The 23268-nt window shown below is 38.5% G+C and overlaps 1 protein-coding gene across 2 annotated transcripts in view; it reads right to left on the bottom strand.

The window, feature by feature from the left end:
- pcdh1a (protocadherin 1a) overlaps positions 1-23268 on the bottom strand; it is a 174142-nt gene that overhangs the window by 99922 nt on the left and 50952 nt on the right. Inside the window, exons 1-3 of one of the 2 annotated variants that reach the window (XM_082547971.1) lie at positions 13060-13917; positions 4545-5359; positions 1777-3963 (exon numbers count right to left, since the gene is read on the bottom strand). In XM_082547971.1, coding sequence (XP_082404097.1) covers positions 1777-3963; positions 4545-5339 — 2982 coding nt within the window. In that variant the 5' untranslated portion in view covers positions 5340-5359; positions 13060-13917. Of the gene's footprint in view, positions 1-1776; positions 3964-4544; positions 5360-13059; positions 13918-23268 lie in introns of those variants that run through there. The other variant, XM_082547972.1, reaches the window with a different exon arrangement.

The raw sequence follows: 23268 nt of genomic DNA, 5'->3' as shown, positions 1-23268 counted from the left end.
TGAGAGCTTACATCTGTGCCAGACACAATTAACACTCTTAGATTAAGGAGCAAATCTACATACAAACAGAGAGATTGGCACTACACACAAACACCCAGACACACCCTGTGGCTTGCAGTCATTTTGGTCCCTTATGTTGTCCATCAAGAAGACAGTGGTGACTGTTCTCTAAACTGACTCCACCCACAACGGCTTGTGATCACCTAAGCTGTCAACTAACATCTGCTAAAACTACCAACAAGCCAACTGTGAGACTGGCTCTGAAGATATCTCCACAGAAAATGTGTCACCTACACATGTTCAGAACTCAGCGGCATGTTTTCCCCTTCTATTTTTGCTAATTTTTATGTGGCAAACGTTATCTGCAAAGCCTTGGAGAATGTCAAACTGTTTTGTACGGCTGAAATGTAGGAAGTGTCTTGAAAGCTCATGTTAACTCGTCCTGGTTGAAAATAAATTGTTTACATCAATGTCAAATATTTTCAGTACTAAATAATAGCCATCCTTTGAATGCCACAGTAGCGACATGAATAAAGTATTGTTAGATCTAGTTGGTGTGTGTTTCACAAATATATCACTTTTCACTCAGTGTGGTTCAGAGGAATCAGTCATGTTAGGTTGCTAATCATACCCTGAGTTTTTGAATTTGTGGTTGTTTGTGATGGAATGCCCCTGCGCAAAGCTGTCTTTGGTGCTGGGTATTCTTTGAAGTTGTCTTATCAGCATCTTACCTCTCACTGACACTAGCTGTTTTTTTTCTGTGTTGAATGTGAGTTCAGCACATATTTAACTAAAAAAGTAAATAAATAAAAACCACAGATCCATTTCAGTGGCTCAAGCGTGGCTGTGTAACTGGTGGGATCAAGACATCTGGACATTTTTCTGTATAATAAGGGATGTTCTACTATATAAGGATAATGATAATCTGCCTTATCCCCTCCTGCACACAAATTTATATTTGTGTAGTCCAAGACACACATTTACACAGTTGCAGATGACACAGAAACCCAGAGACACACTAGCTTTCTAGCCTTACTCTCTAAAATCTTTCTGTTCGTAATCCCTTCTGACTCTATTAATATTTCTGTTTCCATGGTGATTCAAGCCCAAATGTTGTACAGATAAGAGGAGATAAGAGCATAAGGAGCAGGGAGATAAGAGCAAATGACCTGCCGAGATCACTACAGAGTACTAGAGGTCAAGCAGAAGAGCAGAAGTAAGTGAGAACAGACCATCCCTGCTCAACTCTTCTGCCAACCTGACAAAATCTTATTTTTTAGCAGTGCCACAATTGAGCAAATACTTGCAGCAACTTTCTTTCTGTCTATGCAATTTTACATATATACATGCCTTACCCAGAGAAGCAAAGCAGACAGTTACTAGTAAGAGAAAGAATGGATAATATAATTTTGGAAATGATTTGGTCTGTTCTTCGTATATCATCACACACAAGCCAGTAACAAATTTGTACTAAATTTTTAACTATCGTTTTACATTTTTACAATCCAGATAGATGGCACAATGACAAAAATGGCATTCAGATAATTCAAATTTGGGACTGTTATTGTCAAAGTAAATCATATCAAATTACTAGAACTGCCAAAGTAGTCATGAATGAGAGTTGTTGAATCTGTGATTTTCAGGACTGTAGATAATAAGACTAAAATATTGCAAGTCTTATAATGAAATCACTGCTTTTCAACATTCTCACAAAATCCACCAAACCAATCACCCATTCCTCAGACAGACCTTACTATGCGCTTGAGATAACTGTACCTGTTTGTTGTTATACTTCGGTTGGCCCGTCTTGTAGCTGTAATCTGAGTACTGGTCTGAGCCAGTGGAATTGTCGTCTCCTCCTGTTCCTACAAAGGTGTTGGTGGCAGGGAGGTCCTGGACCACCTGATGCTTCTGTGAGGCAGATGGCGATTGGGCTTGCAGCTGGATGGAGGGTAAAGGGGAGTTGGAACGGTAGTGTCTGCCTATATCAGGGCTTCCTGGTGAATATGTTAAAGGCAGATGTATCCTGGGGCTATCATTGACTCCATCAAGATTGAACTTCAGACTTTTTTGAAGGCTGACCTCTTCGTCTTCCCCGAGTGGTTTTGGAGACTTCTGAGGTTTGCCTTTCCGTCCACGTTTGCCTTTGGTGTTTTTTGGGGCCTGTTTGGGTGCATATAAGTCCTTGGTTTCCTTTTTGCCAGCTTGATATCCACTCTTGGTTTCTCTTTGGATGCGGTGGCGAATAAATACCACCACCAAGATCAACATTACAACACCTGCTACACCAGCAAGGCTTCCAAACAATATATTACTACGCTGAGCAGCAAAACCATTGTCGGGATCACCAGCAATGTCCCTGTCCAGTGGAGTGTAAAGACTGTGTCCCACTAAGGCTTCCACTAAGCTGACATTTGAAATGGTTTCATTGACATAGATGTGGACCAGGGCAGTAGCGTGGCGTGCAGGCTTCCCCTTGTCACTTACTCGCACCACTAGGCGATGTAATCCACCATGTTTGCGTGTCATCTCCTTTGCTAGAGTGATCTCTCCACTTGAGGGGGAAATGCGAAATAACTGGTAAGGGTTTCCACCAGCGATACTGAACACCAGCTCTGCATTAGGGCCATTGTCCAGGTCCTCAGCTTCCACTACTTCAACGTGGCTATCTGGGGAGGCTAGAGGTGATAAGCGTCTGAAGGAAGAGTTGGAGGGCTTAGTTATCACGGGATCATTGTCATTTTCATCCAGTACATTGATTGTAACACCCACATATGAAGACCTGGGTGGCTCTCCTCCATCCACTGCTTTTAGACGGAAATTATAGCTGCTTTCTTTCTCCCTGTCAAACGAGATGCTTGAGAGAATAGTTCCTGTTCCATTTTGAACAACAAACTTTCCTTCATCAGGCTCTACAGAGAGGTGAACGTGGGCATTCTCGCCTTTGTCCATATCTAGGACTGTCACCATACCAACTGGACTCAGAGGTGGCATGTTTTCCAAGACTGAAAAACTGTAGCCACTAAGCATGAATTTGGGATCATTGTCATTGCGGTCTATTACTTTTATTACAACAGTTGCTGTTCCTTTATGGACAGGAGACCCTTTATCTGCTGCAGTGACACGAAACTCATATTGTTCTTTGTGTTCACGATCAAGAGAGCTTTTGGCTCTTACTTCGCCTGTATTTGGGTCAATCTCAAACAAGCCTTTGATGGATGAATCTGGCAAAATATTATAGAGAAGTTCGGCATTAGTGCCGCTGTCAGCATCTGTGGCTATAACATCTAAAATTTTTTCTCCTGGTTGGTTTTCTTCAGCAAAATCAACCTCAAACAAGGTAGGGGAAAATATTGGAGAGTTATCGTTCACATCAGTCACTTGAACCTTCAAAGAGTTTGTACTAGAGAGTGCTGGGTTTCCAGAATCTACAGCCACAATCTCTACTCGGTAATCTCTAACTCTTTCATAGTCGAGAGGTGTGGTGGTCTGTAGGAAATACTTCCTCTTGTTGTCACTGGTTGAGTCACTGGCAGGGCGAAGCTGAAATGGCACATCACCTGCTACCACACAAGTGACCACAGCGTTTTCTCCCTCATCTTTGTCAGATACTTGAACTAAAGCAACAGCTGTTCCCACTGGCATGTCTTCGGAAATATTTGCCACTCCTTCACTGTGCGTCACAAGGCCAATCCCACGAATCTCCACAGCTGGAGCATTGTCATTTTGGTCAGTCACTTCAATGGTTACAAATGTCTTAGAGCTTTTAGGCTGAGGGCCTTTATCCCTTGCTATCACATAGAAGGACAAGCTGCTGATTTCCTCCCTGTCCAGTGGTCCTTTGACATAGATGATGCCAGTGGACCGATCAATTCGTAAGAGTTTCGGCACTGGGTCTACTGCCTGGTGAAGGGTGTACTCAATTTCTCCATTCGGGCCCATGTCAGAGTCGTTTGCTTTAACCTGTAATCAAAACATATTCAATGGTTAAAGTCATTAAATATGCACAACAGTTAGTGTTGTAACTAATGTTATTTACAACACTAACAATGAATGTAACTAATGAATCATTGGTCACTGAATAAATTAATCCAGGAATCTGTGTGGGTCTGATCACTTTAAATCACAGCATGTAGATAACTTTGTTTTGGCTATTGCTTTTCCTCTGTTTTTTGATAGTTACATCACTAGCCTTCTTTTCTCTTTTTTCTAGGATTCAATGAAAGGTTGTAAATTATTAGGCCTGACATTTCCTTCATGATAATCAGTGTAAATCCGCAGCAACATGCTGTGAAAATCCTGCACAGAGCAATTTATACTCCGAAAATAATATCTCACACTGTTCTGCAACTACATTGTCAATACAAGATATAAGCATTTATTACCTGTAGAAGGATAATGAGCTAATGCTCTCTTCAAAAATATATTGAAAAAGGTAAAATCCAAAATTTAAAACTATACATTTATTCAGAAAGACATTGCTGGTTACAATTTAACTTTGCAATCCAGACTACAACATTATACAAAAAAAGTTTTTAAATTACCTGCAACACAGAGTGTCCGACAGGGCTATTTTCCGAAACCTCTGCCTCATAGGTGGACTTTTCAAACTTGGGAGCGTTATCATTGGCATCAGTCACCACCACTCTGAGTAATGCACTGCTGTAGCGCTGAGGGTTTCCTCCGTCCACTGCCTTTATGGTGAGGTCATAAGAATCCTTTAACTCACGATCTAGGTTGCCCAGGACAATGAGCTGTGGGAGCTTCCCTCCCCTGTCATCAGCCACTTGCAAACCAAACAGGGTTGCAGCATCTGGCCCTGCAGTCAGCGCATAGTCAGCTACCCCATTCCTGTCAGAGTCCCTGTCTGTAGCTAGAGGTATGGAGAATAACGCTCCCATGATCGTGTTCTCGGGGACTGAGATGGTAAGCACAGAAGAAGGAAATTGGGGGGTGTTGTCATTGATGTCCTGTACTTCAATGCGTCCTTCAATAAGCCGTGGGCTCTGGTTTTGTATCAGATCAGTCACTGATACTTCAAATTCCAGGTAGCAGGGTTTACCCTTAGCCAGGGAGCGACAGTCCCTCAGGGTTTCTCTGTCTATAGGAATCTCTGTGGTGTAAATGTCCCCTGTCTTTCCATCGACACGAAGATAAGGGGCACCCACCTCTAGCTTGTAAAGGTGACCTGAGTCTGGCAGTCCCTGGTCTGCTGCCAGGCTACCTATAAGAGTATTTGGAGGTTGCTCCTCCTGGACCCGGTACAGGATACTGCCTTCAGCAGAGCCACAATGCAGCACCACGACCCAACACAATATCACTTGTAAATTCAGTTCCATTAGGTCATCAGACGATCTGCCTGTAAAATGAAAAAAACACAATATGGGTTAAAAAGCTGGTTCCCTTTCTGCTGAAACCTAGCTCCATAAAGCAATATTTACATAGCTGTTACTTTTTATTTAATTATTCAAAAATGAAAAAAAAAAACTAACAGAGGGTCAAAGTGAAACATTAGACAGGGGAAGCAAGCAGCACTGTGTTTTTGAATAATGACTCTACAGCTATAAAATTAATCGTTTTTTTTTTTTCAATAACTTGCAGTAAAACATACAGCATACCTAGAAGAACAACACAATAATTAGACAACAACAATAACAAAGAGAAAATAGGGCATTTAAAAAAATGCAATCATAGCTATCCCAGCATGGCTTCTTTTCAGTCTCAGAGCTTCAAGAGTTTCAATGAATATCTCAGCTTTATGAAATTCATGGAAAAATGAATGTAGGAACAAGAAATTATATCTTGTGAGCTTACATCCAAAACAAACTTCAGGGCCAGTGTGGATTGTTTCAGCTGAATAATCAAATAAAAATGTAATACAAAAACTCACAGCCTAAGAGACTCATTATTTCTTTATTACACAGCTAGACATTGAGTAGGGAAGCAATGTAGCTCTAAAATAACCTATGGTTTGAAATCCACGCTCAAGAATACACCCTTACGAGCGAAGATTTTGTCTGCTGAGAGAAATGATATATTTGACCAATTTGTTTACCCAAGAGGCGTCTGACAATGAACACTTGCATACTAAAGGTCATAGAGTCAAATTTCTTTCTCATGCCAATTATGCAACTTTGCTACTATCATCACATCCAGCTTCCACCTGGCATTGCACAATGCAGACATTTCCACACTCCATTGCCACTGGCTAGCTCAAACACTGTAATTATTGTGTTTGATTTTGAACCTTTCAACTCTACAATTGTGACCCATTATTTTAGTGTCTTCTTTGATCTTTACTCCCTCTAGCAAAAGACTTCTGTTTTTTTCATGCTGCAATGATTTCAGAGTATAATTATTTCCCCTCTCTCTCTTTCTTTCTTTCTGTGTGTGTGTGTATATGCATGTGTGTGTGTTTGAGTCCTATTGGTAATTGAAATAGGAGCAATCATTGGGGTTAAGTATCAAGGTCTCATGCTCTGGAAAACTTCATCGTGAAAACAGTTTAAAAAAATTGTGTGTCTGCTGAATCAGTGAGTGTCCACTTACTAATCAAGTAGAGTTCATTTCAGTGCATCCGATTTTATTGTGCTATGTTTGTGTTACTAATGCAAAACTTCAATATGCTGATCAATACCAGCTTTAATGACTCGGGTTATAATTAGACAACAGCAGTCCATGTCGCAGTCACTGTCTCTTCAATGCTGCACTGTTTTACAGCATTTCTTTATTTTCACAGGCTTTTAAAGAAAGTTACAGCGAAAACAAAATGCTACTTCTAGTTTAAAAAGTTATGTAGAAGTAAATCATTATGTTAATCCAAACACAGGTGAATAGTTCCAATTATTTCCACAATAGTTTTTCAACTGAAACAGAAAAGAACACAGGTGCTCAGTCTAGTGTGGGTCTATGTCGTCAGTTAGGGATTAGGAAAAGAACAAGAGGAATCAATGCTTCCCTAGTCAGTGTGGGTGAGAGCTGATAGAAATATACATACACGACAGCAAATGGAGTTATTTAAAATGCAACTGCATGCCGCAATGTTCCATACAGGAGTAAGGTAAATGAGTATTAAGCTAGACAGCAAAACACAAATATACAGAAATTCAATGAAAAATCCAATTCCTTTTGAATACATTAAAATTGAAAGTGCTAGTTATTGATGCACTAATTGCTCAAAAATCAATGTCTCCCTTTTTACATTTGTGAGGAGAACCTGTAGTCAATGTGGCATGAACAGTGATTGCGCTTTCTCCAGTTCATGTTTGCAGTATAAAAAGGCAGGAAGAAGCAAAAACGCAATCAGCAGATACACTTTTCTTATACCCAAGACTGACATTAACAGCATCCCATGGGATATAATTTTAAGGGGAATTATAAATCACACTGTAAATGTTTCATACTGCTGCCTACCATTCCATTAAACACATGCTTTCAACAAGATATGTGAGGTGTGCATGTATGTATTGCTTCAATTAAATTGGTATTTGGAGAATTCAGTAAAAATTACTTTAGCTTACTTGATATGTGCATCATCTTTTTTTTTTCATTTCTATTTTAAAATTCACTGTTAAATTTCAAAGTTTTCAAATGTATTTATACAATGTGGCATCTAAAAATGGCATACCGTAGCTGATTTTATAATGGTTTGGTTGTAACTGCTCCCCTGATATTATAGCCACTTCTGCAATGAATAGCCATGCTTTGATAGTGACATGATTGTTATGGTTGATGACACTCATGACTTAATGTTTTCCAGTTGGCCTCATGCCTGTCTTCCAGATGGCACCATGCCTGACAGTCTAGTGAATTAGTGTCCTTTTTTTTCTTTGTTTACATTTACATTAAAATTCATGTTGTTCGTAAAATATGCGTTTTGCTATCACTCAGCGAGAATCTCTGCTGAATATCATTGACACCACGCCTTTGGGTTTTATCTCACATTCCTCAGCTTTCCCACAAATATTTTATCAAAAGCTTGACAGTGCCAGATTTCCTTTTCTCATCTCAAAGTGCTCTGAGGTGGTGGCAAAGGGAAACAGGAGATTTTTCCCTACTGGAGGATGTGAAACTTCTTGGACTACTGGATGTCTCACTGAAATTTACTACCTGAGCAGCAAAATTGATAAATTAGAAGTGCTGAACACAACTAGGAGTGACATTCCCTGCATCTCAGCTCTTTTTCTCCAAAAAACTTAGTTATCATCTGTCATCCCAGATGGTAGACCCACAAGACTACAAGCTGATTCAGGCAGATCGCGATACATAATTCAGCAGAAAATCAAAGGGAGGAACAAGAGGTTAGTTCTCTCAGAGTGATAAAATGTTTTTGTCATAGTTGAGTCCTGTTGAACTGCTCAAAAAATCAAATACTTTTCTTAGTCATTTCCAAAATTAAGATTTTAGCTTCCTTAATGAATGAAATCAGCTATAAAAATGCCAGCTCTGGAATAAAAATACTGAACTGGATCAGACATTGCAAGACTGCAATATTGAGAAAGTGCTAGGCTGAGAAAATGAAATCTTTTTGGTTATTAAAATTCACCCTGTCAACAACCAAGTATTGTGGCAGCACTGCTGTAATAAACTAAAAAAGAATCACTGAATATAAACTTTTTTTCATTTGTCGTCTGAACAACCAATTATAACTCTAAAATATGTTTTGCTAGCTGCTCCACGGGACAACTTTGACATTGCTTGCTTGGGTAACTCTAGTACAACTTGTGTAAGTCCAGGAGGCAGAACTGTAGAGACTGTGTATTGCCTAGGTGACTCTAATTCCCTTGAGCACTGTTTGTTGGAAAATACACCATGTTCAAATAGACAATCCAAATTAGCATACTGAGCCAGAGACCTTATGAAGGTGATCCAGAGCAACACATATTCTTAGGGAAAAAAACAAAATCCTTCCAAATACAATCAAGGCATCCACTGTTTGACTGAGGAGGGAACTTTAAGTCTACCAGTGAAGCAGCACTCACCACAAAACCTCATGCTGTGATCACGCAATGGTCCAGATGGTTGCTATGTTGAAAAAACTGAAAAATGAATGCTGAAGGCAGCCTGTACCACAGTATGGAGGTGGACTTTCAAAGAGAGCCTCAAACTGCCCGATGGGTCTAGTGTCTGTTGTTTGTTTTGTGTAGATGTTTAACTTTGCAACAGAAAACGCAGTCGAGGCAAAACTGCTTAGCAGTAGAGTTTAAGAGCCCAAGGTTTATCTGGATTGACCTGCCACACAGCAAGAACTCTGCCTGGCCAAACCTTAGCTTATTAAGACCATCAGGAGTGCCAACTGTAAGTACAAGTCCAAACAATTGAGTCAATGTTTTATGACTTATGTTCAGTTTGGCCATCATTACACAGACTCACAATTTGGTGGAGAAGCTCACCCAAGCATACTTTTTCACCTGTCAATGATCTCTATAGATAAGAGTGTCTCTAAGAGGGGAAGAAAAGTGGTTCTCACTCATGCCCACTTTCACACCTGGGAGGTTGTTGTCACTTATGTTCAAGTTGTAGTGTAGAGGTGTAGAGGTTGCTATTTGACTACACAACTCCTTGACCTGAAGGCAAAAAAACAAACCTTGAAAAAAGTGTCTGGTAAAGTACTGTGGTACTTTTTGCTGCATTATTTTTATAAAGAAAAAGAAACAAATAGAACTATTAAATGTGAAATTGTGTTATGTGTTAAATTTAGTTTGTCTTTTCTACAACCATAGACCTTTGTAATAATTAAAAGAAATGACCATTGCTTATTTGCCAGAAAAAACATGCAAAAGGTGCTGTGGGAAAATATGCTGTTTTGATTAGAATTTCAGCAATATATTCAGAACAATACTGTTGTCTCCTAACAATATATCTTCCATCATTATCCTTCTGATGTCTGCGTATCATAGATTGAAGAAGTAATAATCATTGATGCGCTTCACCATGTTCTAAAATAAATGAATAGATAAAAATGCAGGACTCCTCCACTCCACCGCTGCAATTTTTTGTTCTTCATTGAGGAGAAGGTGAAAAACTTCACAGGCAGCTAAAACATCAGTCAAACTACGAGGTCTGATTGAGCCTCCCACTGAGCCCTCACACAGTGCACAACCCAGTTGACCCATCTGTTCAAGAGAACTTTTCAACTTCTGCGTGTCTACAATCAAAGTGCCAGCCTAGGTTGTGTCAGGTTGTGCTGCGGTTCCCAAGGAAACAAGTCCCTGCCTCGCTAAGGCTGTGGTTGCTGAACCCAGTCATAAAAATGACCTCTGAAAAATTGGTACCATCCAAGCCTATATGACAGATCCAGTCCTGAATCAACTGGAGAGAAGTGCAGAGATATCTTTACCACTGTTTACTGCTATAAAAGATGGTGCTACAATTTTCATTCTGAGGACACACACAATATACATATATATATATATATATATATATATATATATATATATATATATACACAAACACAGAGAAAGAGAGACAAATGAGAGACAGAGATAGAATTAGCACTACTTTATTTACTGTAAGTAACTCTGATAAATATAGGGAAGGAAATACAAGTAGGAGGGTGAAGTTTGATTAAACAGAAATAATTGGTAAGATAAATGCTAATAAAAAAGTTAATGCAGTACTTCAGCTAACAATAACATTGTATAAAATATGGAGTGATTATGTTGTTTTTCATTTTTGTAATTGAAAAATAAATAACACATCTTTTACGTGCCAGTATGTAACAATTTATTGCAAAGCAAAAGTAATTTGCATTGTTTGTGAAAGATTTAGAACAATGTTTGGCTTAAAATGAAATTATTTTAAAAAATGATAAAGGAGTTTGTGCCTGATTATGTAAGTGTTGGTATTATACATAAAAAAAAAAGGTAGTTATAAAAATGAAGAACAATATAATTGTGCTGCGGAGCATGTGCGCCTGCTCTGGTTGCCATGGAGACAGACTATCTTCTGACTGAGTCAACTCAGAGACTGACTGGGTGACATTTGCTCTTTAAGTTGGCCGCTCCACAGGTCCAGCAGAAATGACTCACATGCAGAATTAACTGAGGCATAATAGTAAATTACTCATAAGAAAAAAGGTTAGAGTTGTGCCGGGAAGAAAAAAAATCATCAGAGGAATTAAATAGGATATTTTGTAGTAGCTGCTTGTTTTGCAGCAACTGATAAAAGCAGGACCTGAATTTTCACCTGTTACATGCTGGGACTCAGGTTCATGAATTTGTGCTGTACAACGCTGTTCTGTGCTCCTTCCTGCTTTGCCAGAGTGTGGAAAGATAACAGATGATTTAATGATTTTCTCAACTGATGTGATTTGATGTATTGGCTGACTCTGCGCCTTTAGCTAGTATAACAGGTAAAATCCATTACCCTCCCACGGGCATGATTTATGATAGGTAGTATCACAGCTATGGGTCTCTCCTTACACTGCTGATCTACCAATGGAATTTACTGCCAAATGTAAGGCTGCACTCTTATACTGACTGCAAACTGTGGGTTTCGGTAATGAGAAAGCAATAGCCTTTGGTTGGAAACACTTTCTAAAGGCGTGAGCACTGGAATTATCCATATGCATGCTGAAACACAGAACACTCTTGTGTCACTCCTGTCACAAAGAAGTAAAATTAAAAAAAAAGAAATACACTGAGATCAAAAAGGCCACATTCCAATATTAAAAGGTTCTTTATATAAAGATATAAAGAAACTGGCAGATCGTATAATTTGGATTCCTCACTGCTCTGTGTAACATGATTAAAACAGAGTTTAATTTCCTTATAGGGGTTATTGTACTGCTTTTGTGCAGTAAAGGTTCACTCCCTCAAGCTCAAATACCTGCTGGAGAAGTCAGAAAAAAATCCTTTTGTGCCCTTTCCACAATTTGATCCGTTTACCACACACTTACCCTTCCTTCAGCAACCCCATTACATGGCACATTGCATGTTATTGTACAATATTCAGAGGAAAGTTCCCTACTGGTAATAATTCAAAAATAAAATCGGCAGAGGAAATTAGCCTTACAGTCTATTCTTATGTGGGATGGATAGATAGATAGATAGATAGATAGATAGATAGATAGATAGATAGATAGATAGATAGATAGAAGTTTCATTCACTGAATGATTTAGATAATAACATTTAACAGGTTCATGTCTTACAGACAGTTTCTCAGATCTGGGCTACAAGTAGGTTATAGGCCTGTTTGATCTGCTCTGTTATGACGGCCTTGTAGCCTAAAGTATGTGTGGGAACTTAGACCGACATCATTACGTAGAGCAGACTATTAAAATGTGCCTGGTGGTCGGTGGAGTGGCGAGAAACAACACCCCAGACTCTCACTGGAGAGCACAGGAGATTAGGGGTTAACCCTAACCCGACGATCTGATCAAAGATTTCACCCCCCAATTATAATCACGAATCTCTCCATATTAAAACTGTATAACAGTTATGAACACGACAGGCTGCAGGAGAAGTCCGAATTGTTTGCAAGAAATTGTTTAGAGTAAACAACGCCAAATCAAGATGCACGAATAAAGGCAATTAGTATGATGTTTGCAGCTAGTATGGGATAAATGGCGAAAGAAGGATGATACAAATGGTTCACATTTTCTGCTTCACAGAATCATAATGGTGCAATAAAATGCAATTAGCCGATCGCCGGTACAGATCAGCTTGAAAAGCGCACGCACTCATATTGTCGCTGAAGTGCAATGACATGCAGAGTTAATGACTTAATACCAACCCCGACGCAGGCTGGAACTCGTGTCTACTCGCATAGGTTTTAATTAAAATGCATCGTCTAATTTATCATGCAGAGGATCCTTATTGCGGGTGGCACATCTAGCCTTTGTACCGCCTATCAACCTGTAACACCGAACAGCCAGCTGTTTTGTGCTCTGTGTGTGTCTATTATAAAGTGCAACTTGTTGTATAAACGATCTGTTTGAGCCACGGCCTGTGTTAAGCGACAACACTTCAGACAAGTCCGAAATGCATTCCTATAAACTTCATTGGCATTGCATCATGAATCAACTTTCTTGATTATTTCTGCAGTAATTTCAGTACCTGAGCCAGAGACTTTTTACGTGAGCGCTTGTCGCGTAGCCAATTCTTCCCGCGGCTGATATGTCCAGCGGTGCTCCCAGAGGCAGGTGTCTAACCCTCAAACCTCCGTCACAGTGCTGAGATCAAAAATCACTTCAGCGGCCACAAAATCCATAGACAGTACTCAGAACTTTCCGCATGAAAATTCAGAATCCTTCGTTCACCGCCGTCCCACAGTGTGAAGAACAGAGACAGTTTTCAGTCCGTGAGAATATGCGGCTGTAACTTATGAGCAATTATATTGTATAGACTGTTTTATGACAGAGATGGGAAACCAAGAATCTCATTCCATAAAGATGCCCTACTGTGTGCCATTTTCAATCCTCAGTAACTGATCCTTGGAAAGATTTGCACTCGCTGTCGCATCCCTTTGGTCCAAGTTTCTCCAGCCCTGATCTAAGTAGCTTAGAGCGCACTCTAAGGACGCACTGGATGTCTAAAACACAGCAAAAGAAATGTCATTTTCGCAACGTGCAAAAAGAAACCGCTAACCGGTCCTAAACAAGAAGCCCATCTGAAGCATTTCCAGACAGCAAGTGGTGAGATACAGTGGGTACGTTAGTTGCTCCCCTAGCTCCCTCTCTCTTTTCTCTCTCTACTCATCAGAGCGTGGGAGGAGGTGGGGCTCCCATCCACCGCAGCACACAGCAACTTCATACTCTACATTATGCCAAGGCTGCCTACCAGGAAATTATGTGATGCCTACAGTTTAAGAGGATCTTATTAAAGTGGGTCAGCTCAAACAGGGGGATGCACCTTATTAAATAAGCTTATCAAGAAATCACTCCGCTTGCCTTGCACTATTTTAATTCGTGTCAGTCTTTCCTTTCCCCTCAAAACTGCTCACTAATCGCACAACGTGTCCAAAATTGATGTAACAGGTAGCCAGTGCCGGCGGTTTACTTGTTGATATGCATTACATGTAGCAAAATGAGCGGCCTAAAATGGAAGCTGTTTGGCCACTATTTATTCATTTGGCGCCACCCTCAGGCGGTTATGATAGGGAAGAAGAGAAGCAGCACATATATCTGCTGAGGAAACTGTTAATAATGCTTGATGTAGGAGTAATATGCGCTACACTGTCTTGTTCTTGGAGACAATGACTATCAACCGCACGTGAAACAAACTGTGCTGTTGGTGTACAATGGAATAAACTAGTAATGTGTGGCATCATCTGTTAAAACTGCAGCAGTGTAATTAAAAAAACAATGCTTTTGCTCAGGGCTATAAATCAGCATGGCTCAGCAGGGAGAGAAATTCATCCCACGCCACAGTTACTCTCTTCCTTTCTTCCTGAACACTGATGCCAGTGATCATAACTGCTTAGGCATAAAGCAATGGACCAGGAGTAATGAGTCAAATGCAGGGTTTTGTCACAAAGGAAAGCCTTAAGCAATGTCCTCCGGAGAAAACTTGATTTCCTATCTTCCCAAGCCATTCAGAAGCAAGAGTTTATCAGAGTGTTTCCAGTCTGTGATCCTTTACTCCTCCCCCATCTCTCATTAGCTGCAAACACACAGCTGTTGGGTTACCTCTCCAGGGCTCCCATTAAGGGCTGCCACTCAGGCTTACAGTGTCCCTGAGCCAATCATATTAGAGCTCCCGCCCACGCATCGCCACCGCTATGCTGCTTTTCAACAGCCATACTAATAACATTTAAGTAATTTCACAGGTGGCCCAGAAGGCGCCTAAGAACACTGCGAGGTAGCCTACAAAATGAAAGGGTAAATGTTGGAGGAGAAGAAATAAACATTTTATGCATACAAATGAAAATCAATTACGAAATAATTAGGAGATTATGAGTCAGTGTTCCAACAAAGTGACCAACCCACTTGAGCAAAATTATTATATTTCATTATAGATGTGTTAAAGAATCATTTTTGTTATTTGGTTGTTTGCTGATCTTTTCCTGTCTAATTAAATAGACAATTGGAAATTGAAGGCAGTGTTTCAAGACAGTTAAAGTGAAACAACTGATTACATGTATGGTGACCTTGTTAAAGCTTCACTCAAAACGAATTTATAAGGATATCTGGCATTCATATTCATGCGTTTATTTAACCAGAGAGCTGAGGCAGACCAAGGCCATGATTTAACATTTCTATTGTCTATTTCAGGTATAACTGCTTAAAACACTGCATTTGATGTCTTTAAAGAGCGCAGGCAGGTTTGATTCCCATTCTCTTTTTCCTGGTGGCCATATTATGATGTGAGGAAAAAACGAGGACAAGGGAAGGGTAATAGGTGCATCAGAAGAAAGGCAGATTATGCCCTCAAATTTCCCAAAAGGGCCTGCCCACCATGCACAATCTAGCCAGCACATTGTCTGTGGCCAGCACCCTGAATACTACAGTCTCATACTTGGCTTTATCTGATTTATTTCAAAACTGACCTAGTCCAGCCAGCACATTCAACAAACATCAATTAAGAACTTGGCAAGTACTCCAGAAAATTTGTTTTCAGGACCCATTTCCAATTACGTCAACTGATGCTGAAAAACTTGGAAGCTTTTGTAAGCTTGAATACTCTAAGGCAGATGGAATGTTAGAATTCTAAGCTTGTGGTTTGTTTGCTCTCACAAGCACACAGCAACACAGCATGTGAATGTGATCTGTATACATTTACATCTATTCTCTTATCATAAACCACACCTGGAGCACCGTCCCTCCTCCCACAAACACATACTTTCGGAGGAGGCATACACAGAGAAACGACAAATACAGACTCAACAACATGCAGAAGCAAGGTGGCACACACGCAACACAAATGGACATCAAAAGCAGAAAAAATGAGGTGAAAATGCTGTCAGTATATACTTTGATGAGCAAATCCATACTGAATGATAATGGGCAAAAAAAAGAAAAGAAAAAAAAACTTTTCCCACAATGTTCTCTATAGATACAAATGTTCAAAGTTGGGGAAACTCTTGTCACATCCCAGTCAGTTTTTCCTTTTGACAGATGATTGAGCAGACACGCTGTGCCATCACAGGGTGTGGCCAGACATACTACAAGATTTAAGCCCATAGGCATCAGTGCAGCAGTAGTTCTCTGCCATATGTGATCTGGAGTGACTTTACTCTCTAAATGTCACTGCAATAAAAATAAAGTGAGATATGTCAGCTGTGGGGAAGAGCATCCTTTATCTTTCTTATATTTCTTTTCTTTTCCTTTTCCTTCTTGGGCTGACTCAGTTGAAGAATATGATGCATTCAAATATTTAGAAAATCTACTTGTGGAGCCAAAGCATATGGGTCAACTGACAGATAGAGGGAGCACTGATGCGAAGAGAAAAAGTTCACTGTTCTTTAGCCATTCAGCCCAGAGAGACAGACAAGCAACAAACTTATAAGGCAAGATTTGACCAAAAAAATGTAAATCTGATTTGTTTAAAGATGTATAGTTTCTGATTTTTGTTGAATAGATTCATAATTTTATAGAAATAAGAGATAAATGTTAAAACAATTCTGCAGTAATGCTAGAGGGATGTCTTAAGAATATTTACCCTCAAGTAATAGATACTTGGTTTCAACAATAAAATGGTGAAAAAGCTAAAAGTAATGAATAAATAGCAAAATTGATCAATTGAAGCAGGTGCCTAATAAAATGAATATATAAGAAAAAATGGTAAATGATTATGCTGATGGATGAAAAAAAAGTTGACACAATAATTAGTCATGGAGAAATGGTTAAAATGTTAAATTGCAATAAATATGTCACCGAATACCAAAACGAATAAATAAATCAAAAATAATTTACATGAACCTATTTTCATTTGTTGAAGGTGAACTTTAAAAGATGTAAATATTTTTGACTGAGATCATAAATAATTAAACACATTTTTTACTTCTGTGCACATCAGTTGTTGGAATTAAAGAAACCGTCCATCACGTCCATCAATTTGCTGTAACAGTAACAGGTTGATCATAGCAGCAACTTTATTAACCTCGCAAGTATAAAAATGTTGGGGTTTATGTTTTGTTGTTTCTTAATATATTGCTAATCCATTATATTTCTTTATTCTTCAGTTCCATAATCTGGTGCAAATTATATGAAGATCCCTAGTGATGTAATTCTGCATGGTCTAATCCATTTTTTTTTTCAGTTTAGCCAAGAAAACAGTTTTAGAATATCAGAAAATATCACATATTTGATTTTGACGTTACTGATTCATTACACAACTTTAAATCCCTCCTTTGTGATGAGTGAAAAGTGAGGATTATATATAATATAATGTTCCTATATCATTGCAGACATATTAATACCTCTGCAAACACACAATACAAGCCACAGTTTGTGGTAAAACTCTAAATTTGATGTTTTTCATGTCAATAGGAAAGACAGCTCAAAAAATGAAATAAATAAAAGAAACAATATTAGTCACGTCAGGTGGAAATGATCTAACAAGTAAAATGTGGTAATGGACAGCTGATTTCCTAATGGCAGACAGGCATCAGAAGAGACTTAAAAGATGTGTGTTTATAAAGCTGTCAGCACCACATGAACAACTCACCGTCACTCCTGTCAAGATTTACCTTGGTGTCTGAGTGTGTGGGAGAGGCGTTGGGTGTGGGAGAGAGAGTGTTTGTGTGTATGTGTGCACTTAAGATCTGCAGTTAAAAAGACTGAACAATTTAGCAGTAATATTTTCCACCAGCAGCTCCTGATTCTGTTCTGTTGTCGTTACATATAATGTATAATTCCTTTTTTCCCCCTCACACAGTGACATACATGAAACCAGCGAGGAGCATTAACACGGGCGCTATATATTCTTGAAGGGAGATACAGAGATTGTCAGCTCAGTGACAAAGCCAAAGCATCGGTAAAAAGTCAAGACTGGCTGCAGTCATTGGTTAAGGCTTTGCTTATTCTTGTGAATTTATTCCTTTTGTACAAAGTCTGACCCTCACCCTCACCTTTGTAGAATACCACAGACAGTATATGTTGGTAGAAAAATAACATGCAGACTATGCTGCTAGGTTTTATTCAGTGAGGAGACTCTACAGTTAGAGAAGACACTTGGACTTGTGTTTAGACCCATGTGGTTTGGTTAATTAACAGAAAGAGCTCTCTTGCAAGCAGAGTATTGAGAGGCAGGAAGATCCACATAACCCGTCCCTTGTGTAAATGAAATGTATGAAAACAAGGTGCTATGGAAATAGCACTTTCATTTTCACCAGACTGGACTCAAAACAACCAACGAATGGGGAGATGTTTTAAAATTAATTAACACTTTAGTGAATATGATGAGTATATAGCACTGTGCGAGTGAGTAATCCTGTTACTGTCATGAAAGCATGTCTTCATGTCTTATCCTAAGGCTTTCTTATCATATTGAGTAGGCTACATTTATTCCATGTGCTATAGGGATGTCACTGTTCCTCTTATTGGAGCATGCTGGTTTGCTTTGTGTTTAGGAATTCCAAGAGCTAGAGCAGTTTGCATTTCTTCTTCGTGTTCATTGTTTTTGTTTGCTACTGGGTTTGGATTATATTCACATGATTAAAAAAGCAGCAAAAATAACACTTCTGATAGAGAAAGAGTAGGCTTTAAACATCCCTCCAGTCATTTGTCACACGGCACAGTTCCTAACCCTAAACCATCTACAGAAACTGGGAAAGAGATAGTGAGATTAAATTAAGCTACTAAGCATTTTGATTTTTGATTTTTTTAATAAAGATTCAAATTATGTAGAAAATCGTAAATAAAGACTGTCTAGTTAGTCATAGAGGTCTAACATGGATGAAATAGATAAAAGAAGCTAGGCAGTGCTGTTACTACTAATAAAACAACACAATAGAAGAAGCAGGTTGGTATTTAGTTACTCTGCTTTAACCTGTTGGCACGGCTGCAGAAGAGAAATCTGAGGAAAAAAATGCTTGTAAAAAAAGACTTATTGCAAAAATACTTCCTGCATTTTGATTTGGGTATTCATTATCTCCCTTTAACATTTTAAATTAGCTGTTCATTTTGAATTCCTATTCCTTTTGCCAGTTGGTTCAAACATTAGAGTGAGGCACTTAAGCAAATTAGACTATGATCACATACACGTATTATCATGTATGGCTCTTGGGGATCATTTTTGTGTATTTTCACATGGAAAAAGATCCATAACCCTTAAATAAATAGTGCACTATATTTTGAGGGATAAAAGAATTAAATGTCTTAACACAAAATAAAATACTGAAAATCTGTAAAACTTCCAAAAGGTCCAAAACATAAAACTTTAAATATAAATATAATATAAATTGGAAATATGTGGGAGTTACACTGAGAAAGACAGTAGACTATATTGTTGTTTTGATTATGTGATGTTGGTAAAAATGGTGTCTAAATTCCACATTTTGATACTGGTCAAAATCAAAAAAAATTTGTTATCATGCTTAAAATGTGAAAGTCTACTTAACAAACACCATATTTGCAACAAACATGAGATAAAAAGACAGTAGTGTTTGTGTGTACCTGACTACATAAACCACTGTTGCTCACCTTGTCATACAATATTCTTCCATATGATGGTAGATGGGCTGTTTCCTTAGAAACAGACACATTTAGACCTAAGTTACCAATGAAATCAACTGAACCATTTACTGATGAATTTGTTTTGTGTTGTTTTTTGCCTTTGTCTTTTTAAATGCTACAGCCACTAATTTCCTCAAGCGGTGGTAGATGTTGGCTGAAATAATCTTTAGAATGAATTATTAGAACATATCAGAACTCGCACACACAACTTTATTTAAAGGCACTTTATTCATTTTATCCTGACATTACTTTTGTAGTTTGAAAAAAATCCAAGTTGATATGGGTTTTGCCATCATAACAAAATACTCCCCCCCCCCAATAACTGAAGTTAATTTTACTAGTTTTGCAAAGTCTTTGTTGTTGACTATACAGTAGTCCATTGAAGCAAAGCTAAGCCTTTTCCAGCTGAGCTACCACTGCCTGAAAACAAAAGTAAATGTGCAACCTAGTTAATGTTTTTGAAATAGCATCATATTTAACTTCAAGAGTAACACATTAATTTGAAAAGCACATTACTGAAGCATTTTTTTAGACTGTAAAATCCAATGTAGTCAGTAAAACGTCATTTACTAAGCTTTATATACTCAGTTATTTATTTTTATTAGCAATTATATGACTGCATCACAATTGTAAAAATAACTCAAAAACACTAAATGAATCGCAACAGTTTCTAAATTCCTCATCAGTGGTTGAGTAGCTTCAGTTTATGTCTAGACACATCTCAAGGTTTTTAACAGGTGTTCAAGAGTTCAATGTCTAAATGTTTTTCATAAATGAGTAAATTCTAGTTACTGAAAACGCTAAAAAAAAACACTCTTTAAACTGTCTGACATGAAATGACCCAACAAGTAAATTTTTTTAACAGGTTTATGACAGTAACATATACCAAGACATTTACTGCTTGACACAATAACATATGTAGCCAAATTTCTTTGCCACAAACACTGTCTTGATACAGATACTATTTTCTTCTACAAGAGACAGGATGCTATATTTGATTTGGGGTTTTATAAAATATTTGTTGTATTTTATCCAAAACCTGTAAATTGGGCTGATCATCTATTTATTTATTTTTTCCGTAATATTAACAGTTGCAACAGTATTTATATTATTATTATATAATATTTCTGAGCTGCAAAATCAATGAAACCATGAACTCTTCTCTCTACAGCAAAGTGCTGGAGAACAATGCCCTGACATCAGATCATGTCCTGAAGCTAAAGAGTAACCAGTAATCAGAGCAAGACAACAACTCAAAACACACCAATAAGTCCACCTTTGAATCCTTCAAAAAAAAAAATTAAAAATTAAAAGAAGGTTTTGGGGTGGCAAAGTCAAAGTCTGGACTCAGATTTGATTAAATGCTTTAAGATACACTTCATATGTTGCCTTCATATGTTTTTCTGTAAAATCATCTCTACCTCAAAAGAAAACAGCACAGGTTAGTTGTGGTTAAATTATCAGTGCTTAATTAGGGGACCTAATGCAGTCATATGAACAAGTATAAGTAAAATATCTACTGTCCTCATCAGCTGTAGTTCTTTAGTTGCAGTGTGATACTCCACCAAGACACAGCAGAAGTTTACTTTCAAGTCCTTCTGCCAAGAAGGCGCTCTAACATGTGGTAAATGTTGTGAAAGGGTCTATTTTAAACCCAGACCATAATGTTTTCCTACAACTAAGCAAGCATTTTTTGTATGTGCCTAAACCTTTACAATCAACACCTAAAAACAAATTCATAAGTAAACCTGAAAACTATAAATCAACAATCTAAAGATAAGGATGAAGAAAGGGAGAAAGGGATACATTTGACTATGCTGCCAGTACAGGTTTAAAAAGCAAACTTTGTTGCATTTCAGTCTGCAAGCACTAGTGTTGTTGTGTGAGTCATGTCCATTTCGGCTATGCTGTCATTTAGGAATGAGAGAATGTCCAAATAAGAAAAATAAGATAAGATAATCCTCATCTTTAAAGTGCTGAGAATGAAAGAAATAATAACATGATAAAACATAAGTGTTTCAGAATTACCTATAAAAATCTCATGGGTCAATGAACAAAAGCCTTGGCATGCTACACTCAACAAAAATATAAACGCAACACCTTTGTTACTGCTCCCATTCCCCATGGGATGGACGTAGAGACCTAAAATTCATTCCAGATACACAATATAACCATCCCTCCCAAACAGTGGTCACAAATCAGTCCAGATGTGTGGTAGTGGGCACATCTGCCATATTGAGATAATCCATCCCACCTCACAGGTGTGCCACATCAGGATGCTGATCTGACATCATGAGTAGTGCACAGGTGTACCTCAGACTGCCCACAACAAAAGGCCACCCTGGAATGTGCAGTTTTTTGCGCTATTGGTGGTCTGGGGACCCAGAACCGGTCAGTATCTGGTGTGACCACCATTTGCCTCATGCAGTGCAACACATCGTCAACACATGTGCAGAAATTGTTTGGTTGTGCAAACCAATTGTTCCAGCAGCTGTCTGGGTGGCTGGTCTCAGACGATCTTGGAGGTGAACCTGCTGGATGTGGAGGTCCTGGGCTGGTGTCGTTACACGAGGTCTGCGGTTGTGAGGCCGGTTGGATGTGCTGCCATATTCTCTGAAACGCCTGTGGAGACGGCTTATGGTTGAGAAATGAACATTCAATGCACGGGCGACAGATCTGGTTGACATTCCTGCTGTCAGCATGCCAATTGCACGCATCCTCATTGCTTGTGGCATCTGTGGCATTTTGCTGTGAGACAAAACTGCACATTCCAGGGTGGCCTTTTGTTGTGGGCAGTCTGAGGTACACCTGTGCACTACTCATGATGTCAGATCAGCATCCTGATGTGGCACACCTGTGAGGTGGAATGGATTATCTCAATATGGCAGATGTGCCCACTACCACACATTTGGACTGATTTGTGACCACTGTTTGGGAGGGATGGTTATATTGTGTATCTGAAATGAATTTTAGGTCTCTACGTCCATCCCATGGGGAATGGGAGCAAAAACAAAAGTGTTGCGTTTATATTTTTGTTGAGTGTATATTGGATCAGCAGTGGTGAAACAATTGTAAAGGAAGAAATAATAATAAAAATAGTGTTTGCATTCATTTTTTTATGTGATGCAATGTAGCATATAAAGAAGACACACAAATCCAGTGTTTTAAAGTCTTCACTATGCTGGTAATAAAGTAGAAAATGATGATAAGAGATCAGGCCAGTAAAACACACATTGTGGACTGAAAGGGCATTTTTGGTTGAAATATTCAGCAAACACCATCTATATATGAATACCTACTGGCTGAAAATGAAAGAAATGTTTCTTGCTTTATTGTGCATCCAAACAGCTTCTTGAAAAATACAGAGACTAGAGGCTGCCAATATAACACTGTGGGGAAAAGACTGTAGCAAAACATCTGGCCTCCAGTTTTTAATTAGAATTACAATTGGGATTTCTATCATTTTACATACTGTACTGGGGCATTTCTTTTCCTTGAGGAATACTTGACAACATGATATGAAATCAAATATAAAGCATTTGTTTCAAGTGGGATACCATTTATTTAGGAAATAATGCTAGTTTAGCATTAATATTATACTGTGACGAATTTTCTAGAACAGAAATTCTAAAAATAGTCATATGCAGTA

This window comes from Aulonocara stuartgranti, assembly GCF_965226115.1.
Source record: "Aulonocara stuartgranti genome assembly, chromosome: 10".
In the NCBI taxonomy this organism is placed as follows: domain Eukaryota; kingdom Metazoa; phylum Chordata; class Actinopteri; order Cichliformes; family Cichlidae; genus Aulonocara; species Aulonocara stuartgranti.
The sequence above is the reverse complement of the archived record's forward strand: the minus strand, read 5'-3'. Positions and strand labels throughout refer to the sequence as shown.